This window comes from Cannabis sativa, chromosome 8 (genome assembly GCF_029168945.1).
Source record: "Cannabis sativa cultivar Pink pepper isolate KNU-18-1 chromosome 8, ASM2916894v1, whole genome shotgun sequence".
NCBI lineage: Eukaryota > Viridiplantae > Streptophyta > Magnoliopsida > Rosales > Cannabaceae > Cannabis > Cannabis sativa.
The window spans coordinates 39,945,700-39,953,508 of record NC_083608.1 but is presented as its reverse complement, the minus strand read 5'-3'; the positions used below and the strand labels follow the sequence as shown (position 1 = coordinate 39,953,508).

General features: G+C 34.9%; 2 protein-coding genes across 2 annotated transcripts; both read left to right on the top strand.

The window, feature by feature from the left end:
- Positions 1 to 279: 279 nt before the first annotated feature.
- LOC133030612 (uncharacterized) lies at positions 280 to 3,971 on the top strand. Its single transcript, XM_061103410.1, has 6 exons — positions 280 to 351; positions 691 to 750; positions 856 to 901; positions 2,802 to 2,877; positions 2,969 to 3,023; positions 3,112 to 3,971. The coding sequence occupies exons 1-6, from the start codon at positions 280 to 282 to the stop codon at positions 3,949 to 3,951; spliced, it is 1,149 nt and encodes a 382-aa protein (XP_060959393.1). The 3' UTR covers positions 3,952 to 3,971.
- A 420-nt stretch (positions 3,972 to 4,391) lies between these two features.
- LOC133030611 (uncharacterized) lies at positions 4,392 to 7,018 on the top strand. Its single transcript, XM_061103409.1, has 6 exons — positions 4,392 to 4,580; positions 5,154 to 5,249; positions 5,364 to 5,462; positions 5,552 to 5,695; positions 5,778 to 5,954; positions 6,113 to 7,018. The coding sequence occupies exons 1-6, from the start codon at positions 4,392 to 4,394 to the stop codon at positions 6,395 to 6,397; spliced, it is 990 nt and encodes a 329-aa protein (XP_060959392.1). The 3' UTR covers positions 6,398 to 7,018.
- Positions 7,019 to 7,809: the final 791 nt, after the last annotated feature.

Genomic DNA, 7,809 nt, shown 5'->3' with positions numbered 1-7,809 from the left:
TATATATATTTGGATACATTACATTGACTTTTTCTTTTTTTTCCTCTGATACACGCATGTAATTCATAAAGCCCCTTTTTTTTTTTATTTCATCAATATAATACTAACAAATTATAGATACATACATATATCTGCATATATTCAATACCCAACAAAATTTCAGTGAAATTTTGATCTTCGATACTTTTTGGTTCATTCACAAATAACTCATATACATGTATATATATATAGGGACCGGATTTTGTCCCGTTACTGTACGGACACGGATTGCAATCCGTGATGTACTGTAACCGTCGGATGGGCAGTTACTTTGATCCAAAGGTTGGGGTTCATGTAGGGGTTGATGTAGGGGTATGTAGGGTTAAATAAATGGATACCGGCTACTTTTTTGAAATTTAAATTTATTAAAAAATGGAAAAGTGAACAGTTACATCCATCAATCAAGTCCTATCAACCTATCAACCGTCGTCCCTCTCCACTCACTATACCATTTCATTGTTATTTTTATTTTGTTGTTTATTTTGCAAAGTTCTTTCATTTCCATTTTCATCTCTGCTAGGGCAAAAGCAAAGTTCTTTCATTTCCATTTTCTTTTTCATTTTCCATTTTGTTTTTCCATTTTCCATTTTCATTTGAGTTGGTGAAACCCATACTGTACATTTTGTTCACTGTGGTGTACATTACTCGAAGTCTGCCATTGTTGGAGTTGTTACAGGGAGTGTCAACGGTGGGTTTTACACTTTGTCCGTTGTCCGTTCTACTTTACATACTTTTCACAGAAAAAAAAATACATTTTTCAAGCGAACGTGGTGTTTTTGCATTTTCGTGTACTTAATATCTTCCATTTTGTCTCAGGTGTGGAGGGTGAGGTGTTGCAAGGATTGTGCATTTCTGTGTGGAGGTATTACTTTCTCTATCTCTCTCTATCTCTTTCTCTCTGGTTTTGTGTTGAATGGAGTTTGTATTTCTTTCTCTCTGTCTCCCCCCGTGCATGTGCTTGGTTGTATGTGTGGAATGTACTCTAAATTGTTTTGAGTTTTTCGTTTTAGTTTTTTATGAATATATGATTCGGTATTTCTATTTAAAGTGGAATGCACTGTAATTTAGGAGTTTTGATTTAGGTATTTTGATTTCGGTATTTGTGAAATGTGTTAGTTGACTTGTTTGGATTTTGAATATTTGGGGATTGGATAAATGGAGATTTTTTGAGCAATATGACAAAACTCATTTCAATTTAAAAATCTGAACCCAATAAAACAAAAATAGTTGTATTGTTATTATTATTATGGCCTTATGTATAGGTATTAGAGAAAAAGATGTTATCTTTTTTCAGTTATGTGTACGGTGAAGACTAAAGATATAAATGTATCATATGTTTTTGAGCAACACCCGAAAAATATAATTCACAAGTTCTATAATATTAGGTTGGATATTGTTTTAGTGATCTTATCATTATGTAACTGATTTTGCTTTCTTTCTTGTTTTTGGGATAAAATATGAAAACATCAAGTATTTGTAAGTATGGTACCAATTTTAGAGGCACTAAACTTATTGGTACTGAGCATAATGTCATACAATTTAAATATCCTAATAGAAATAGGAGATATTATCAAACCAAACAAGTTGTGTATTGAATTAAAAACTTAACACAGATAAATTAGGAGTACTATTAAAAATTCGGATAAGAATAATTTAAAAAAATATATGTTTTAAATTTTGTAAAGATATTTGTACTATAGAAAATAAAATTTTCGTACATTTTTGAGACCTTATAAAATTAAAACCCTTTCGAAATTTTTTCACTTATGCAGATAGAATTCATCTTATAAAATAGTATCAAAAGAAAGCTATTTTGTAAAGTAATATAGAAGTGGACAAGGTTTAGAAGTCCCATTTTGCAACCCCATCAAAGCTTAATGTTCATACTTGAGGAAGTGTAATAAGACATTAGTAAGTACTCTAGTTAGCAAGTAAAACATTAGTTGCATTCTCCTTTGAAGAATTATGGAGTTTTTGACTATGTTAGGTATAGGGAAAAAAGGGATAGAAAATAAGTTTAAAAAATTGTGGTAGATCCTTATTATTTATTCTTCTCAGTGTATATTTTCATGTTCCTTCTGCATCTACACTGAGATGCCTACAATAAAATCTTAATATAATTGTTTCTATATTTTATATTACATATGTTGGCATCATTGTATGTTAAAAGTGAATACTGTATAACTGACTTTGCTGGGATGGTATTGTAATAGTAAATTATCTTAGGAAAATATGATAACTTGGAAGCAAAGGGAGACTATTTTGCAACAAGATGAGTGATTTTTATTGTTATTATTACTTGTTTATTTTATTAATTGTTTGTGAACTGCTGTACTTTGCGGTTTTTTTGTTCCAATCAGTAACTGGAGTTGTTGGTTTGGTACAACCCACTCGATTTTGGGAAATTGACATTGCTTTTAATTGAATTTTAATCTTATTTGAATTTTCCTTTTGGGAAATTAGAATTATAACAAAACTAACAATTTACAGAATCCATTATTTAGGCATATTGGTACATTGTACTTAACAGTTTCCATGTAATACATATTATGAAATTATGTTATATGGGAAGAGATGCTTACCTGTTATTGTACACATATAGAAAATTAAGTGTCGGGATGTCATGAATACACTGAAATGTTAGACAATTGCATGAATTATTCAAAGTCTTTGTCTTCCAATATTTTAGTGTTTTGAATGTTTGTTAATTTAAGTTATTTTGTCTTGTGTAATAGGTTTATAAAATGGTATTTAAACGGAAGAGGGGGCCGCTGCGGACAAAAAGGATGCAGCAGAGATAAAGAAGAAGGATCCGAAGGAAGCTTGGCCGAAGTACTAGTGAGTTATTTGTGGCAGTTATTTTAGTGGTAATATTTTTTGGTTTTGAAAATAATATTTATAATTCCATTCCTTTATTTAATTGATGCAGCCAAGCCAATTTCTATGCTTATGCTGATGCACACAAAGAGAAACCTAAAGCAGATGTGAGTGACTTGGACTGTGTTATGGATCTTTTATTTTTTATCTTTGATTTAGCGTAGTTTTGTTAATAATCGAGTCTTAATATTGCAGGTGCTTCGTAGTTTTAAGGAGCAATTCAAGCTTCTTACCGATGAAGAGATTGAGAATTGGGCTGCATACGAAGTCGAGGCTTCCCCCTCCAAGGTTGGTGGTAGAGGGAAAGGGAAGAAGGTGAAGGAGACATTATCTGCTGAGCCAGGGATTGACAACAACGAAGGTGTGGGGGACGTTCAAGTTTCTGGTCGTTGCTCATTCGAGCGTTTGGGGAGAATAGTCCCACTGCTGAACGAGGCTCAAAAAGAAATGGTGAGAAATGCCGGTTTCTCAACATTTTTAAGGGAGGATGCCCCGTACATAGACGCTAAGATTGTTAGTTGGCTGATCGATCACGTGGATCCAACCACTTCTCGGCTGGAGATATTTGGAAGAACAATCCAACTATCCGCCAAGCTGTTTGAGGATGTCATGGGAATCCGGGATGGCGGAGAACCCGTGGCAACCGAAAGTGAGCGTGACCTGGTTGAGTTTGACGTCCTCTTCAAGGCCAAGGACTATAGGTATTCCCTGACTTTGCTGGAGAATGAGCTCAGGGAAACCAGCGACAGTGACTACCTGTTTCTCATTAAGTTTCTCCTTGTCTGTATTGGAACTGTGTTGCTGCCGAAGAATGGTACCGAGGTCAGCACTAGCTACATGCATTCTTTAGTTGACATAAGGTCAATTAAGAAGAAGAATTGGGCGACTGCCGGATATCGATATCTAATGAGCTCTCTACACCGGTACAAGACGAAGAACACCAAAAATGTCTCCGGTTGCACGATATTTTTACAGGTAAGTTTTCGAATTATTGTGATGGTAGTAATTTTATTCTCTCCTGTACTGCTGTGGTAATATATGTATGCACTTTTGTTTGGTGGCAGCTTGTATATTTGACGCACGTAGATCGGATCGCTACTCACGTGGACCGAACTGGGGCTCCAATTGACTTTTGGACCACAAAACACTGCAAGTCAGTGTACAAGTGGATTCGAGACCAGGGTGGTCACACAAGTGGAAAGGTACATTTAGTACTTCAATTTTCTAATGCGTTAGAATTTTATTTGAGAGATATGCTAACTAGTTTTTTTGGTGTACTAAGCAGGTGAAGTTGACTAACACGTATGTGTTACCGCCAAGTTTTGAATCCGTCATAGCGGTTGGGCAACCCACAAATGACGCAATATACAAAGCCGTGTGTGAGTTGAAAGATGAGGTCTTCCGCTTGATTTGAAGGTGAGCGGCGCAAAAGAGTCATTGCGAAGGTAGTCTCCACTTACCTTGGGAAGGGGACTATGAAAGAAGTGTTGGAGATACCTGAGACGAGCAAAGTTCAGCGCTCGCTTTCGTTCAACGGGGAGACCGAGAAGAAGGATGACGTCTGTGTCGAGGAAAAGGATGGTGAAGGGACGAAGGATGACGTGGTTGTCGAGGAAAAGGATGGTGAAGGGACGAAGGATCAATTGGAAGAGGATGTTGATGATGTAGAGTGTCCCTTCACTTAATCTATCAGAAGAGAAGGTCGTTGTTCCAACTAAGGTGGTTGTTTCTGATGATTCGTTTGAGGTTATGAACTTTTGGGGAGAAGATCTCCCCGCTATTGTAAAAGAGGAAGTTGAGCAGCGGTGAAGGATGATTTTGATGATCTTTGCGTTCGAAAGATTCAAAGAATCCGGAGGGAAGGTGATTGGTCCGTTCACCGTGAAGAAGGGTTACTCAAATCAACGAGACGAGTTGTTCCGTTACATTTTCTCTAGCGCCAATGATCCGAGGTAATCTCATGTGTCATGATTATCGTGTACGTAGTTGATATTAGTACATTCGTTTCGTTGTTGATTATTTGTTTGGTATTTCGGTGAAGTGTTAGCCCATTTTGGGAAGGTTGAGGTCGAGCGGATGTATTTCAAATGCATGAAACGTGAGACCGATATATCACACAAAGGTACGTAGAAGTTGGCATTTGGGTGCTTTGAAATTTTTAGTTCATTATTTTAGTTAATGCCATTTACAAATTGTATGAATGACAACATAACGGATATTGTTTGTGTAAATGTCAGCTCATTGATTGCTTTGCTCAAATCATGAATTTTCGAGAGAAGAAGCGCAACGGCATTGGAAGTAAGAGAACTTGGTTTATGCCCACCAGAATTTCGGTATGAAATTTGATATTTAAAAGTGGACATGAATCTTTTGTATTTGTGCTGTAAACTCTGTTAAATCTATGTTTTTATTTAAAATGTAATCTATTATGTGTGCTTATTGTGCAGAGCAAGTTACTTGGAAGATCGATGATCGTGGAGAGGATGGCGAAGCAGCAAGAGTGGTCCACTCTTTATTACGATGCAGATTTGAGTTTATGTCACACTGTAATTTGCATTTTCTTGAAACTTTTGTGTTGAATCAAATGTGTGAAGTTCAATTTTCCGATGACGTTGTTTGTTTTACTTTGTCGCAGATGGTGGTACCCCTACTGGATACCGAGAGTGCTCCGCACTGGTTTGCGGCGAATGTGAGCATGGTTAATACAACAGTGGAAATTAGGGACTCGTTGTCTTCTGCAATGCATAAGAGGTCACGTCGGAGCACCTGCGTAGAGATGGTATGCACGTGTGTACACGGTTTGCCGTTTTATTAGTCTAATTGCACTAATCTCAACTGTGATTGTTTTAATTTTTTTGCAGCTCCAGACTTTGGACCAATTGTTTGCCCCTGTGAAGCCAGGAGACCCGAATTTCGCCGAGTTTGTAATTATTTCTTCAAGCAAGGACTACCCACAACAACAAAATGGCCACGATTGTGGAATGTTTGTAATGAAGTACATGGAATCACTGTTCGAGGAAAATGAAATATTGGAAGAGGTAATGTAATGTTGATTTCTTTAGTTTAAGTTTTCATCCAGTTAACTAACTGTTTATATTGTGAAAATTGAGTTGTCAATCTATTTTTTGATGGATTTGTTTCTATGGATTTGGTTGTCATGTGTATTACTGAATTGGTTTCCTAATGTACACTGCAGTTTGATCCTATTGAAGCCAGACTGGATTGTGTTGGGAAAATTGTCACCCACGAGAGTAACAAGGCTAAACATGCTGTGATGGAGGGAGTTAAGAAGCAATTTGGATTGAGCAAAACCAAAGTTCTTCCATCAACATCTACAACTATAGCATTACGTAGTCCATCAAGGTCTCCTCGAGACCCCCGATTCAGCACAGCGAAGGCCAGGTCCGAAAACATGTGGACTGGCAAGAGCAAGTCCCCGAAAACACGTCATTCTAAAAGGCTGGCCATAAGTAACAAGTAGTATATTACAATGGTTAGAAAAGTTACTTTATTTATATATTTACTATGTTCAGTACAATGGTTACAAAAGTTAGGTTTTAGGTCGTAAATTATATTTACTCAGTCATGTTATATACTTGCATCATACTACTGTTAGGTGATTTGGAATTGCACTAATGTTGGTGATTTTATAATTTACTATAGGGTGAGACTTGTGGTAGTTTTTAGAATTTGGTGGAACTGATTATTATTATTGTATGGTCATTATTACTATTATTGTGAATATTATTTAGGTTGTTATACTTTGCCATTACTATTAGGTTTTGGATTTTTTTTTACCATAACAATATGTCAAGTACATTATTCTGAAAATGAAACTAACCAATTTTACATTCCTTTTCGCACTATCTGTTTTAGTCCAATGATGTCCATAGCCAAAATAATAATAATACTTATACTTATGTACTTTCCCATTACTATTGTGAATATTATTACTGTTGTTATATTTTGCCAGTACTATTAGGTTTTGGATAGTGAAGTACATTATTTTCAAAATGAAATTGTTTACTCCAATTATGTCCAAAATAATAAAAATACCTACAATCAACAACGAAGGCATTAATTCTGGCCTTGGACATAAATTTGGATCAAAAAGAGTAAGTACAAGATGCTTATGAGCAATAATAATAACTCGTCACACAATTTCCTTTGTAACAATTTTACCACTTCTAAATAATGTAATTAAAGGCTATAAAAAAGAACTGTTTTCCAAAAATGCAAAGCAGTATTGAACATCAACCTTTACAACAATTATATGGATACCTCCAACATATTAAAAATTAAAAACAATGGTACCAATCTATTCAACATTAAACACATAGTTAAAGTACTGTACAGTGATGAGACATAATAACTCTGAATTTCACCATTTCTAAATAATGCAATTAAAAGCTACCAAAAAAAATAAAGGTTAGTGTTTTTAAAAAATGCAATGTATTGAACATCAACGTTTGAAAATGGTAGCAATCTATTAAACATTAAACTTTGAAAAAAAAGTTGAAGTATTTTTAAAATGCAAATTAGTGAAACACAACAATGTTGACTAAGTTATTATGACACTTTTTGGATTATATTGTGAAAATTACCGATATTTATCTTTAAATCCTAGTATTTCACACTAGATTAATTACTGTACTACGCACATATTGACATTCACAATCAATGACGAAATAGTAATTAAGAAATTTTTAATAGAACCAACTTAAATGCCTACCTTTCCTTTGAATTACGTCCTTAAAAAACATAAAATAAACATCATACCACATACAATATCTCTAACGAAATAAAAGTTGGCAAATGATGAAGAGGCAAATAAATATAATGAAATATAATTTTTTAATAATGTTTTCATGGTGCATCTTCTCTTTCTCCAAA

Bases quoted from the DNA above. Each gene is read 5' to 3' on its own strand.
- LOC133030612 (XM_061103410.1), top strand. From the start codon at position 280: ATGTACTGTAACCGTCGGATGGGCAGTTACTTTGATCCAAAGGTTGGG. The intron at 751-855 runs GTCCGTTCTACT...ATTTTGTCTCAG, and splicing joins GGTTTTACACTTTGTCCGTT to GTGTGGAGGGTGAGGTGTTG. The intron at 902-2,801 runs GTATTACTTTCT...TTTAAACGGAAG, and splicing joins TTGTGCATTTCTGTGTGGAG to AGGGGGCCGCTGCGGACAAA.
- LOC133030611 (XM_061103409.1), top strand. From the start codon at position 4,392: ATGAAAGAAGTGTTGGAGATACCTGAGACGAGCAAAGTTCAGCGCTCG. The intron at 5,463-5,551 runs GTAATTTGCATT...ACTTTGTCGCAG, and splicing joins ATTTGAGTTTATGTCACACT to ATGGTGGTACCCCTACTGGA. The intron at 5,955-6,112 runs GTAATGTAATGT...TGTACACTGCAG, and splicing joins AAAATGAAATATTGGAAGAG to TTTGATCCTATTGAAGCCAG.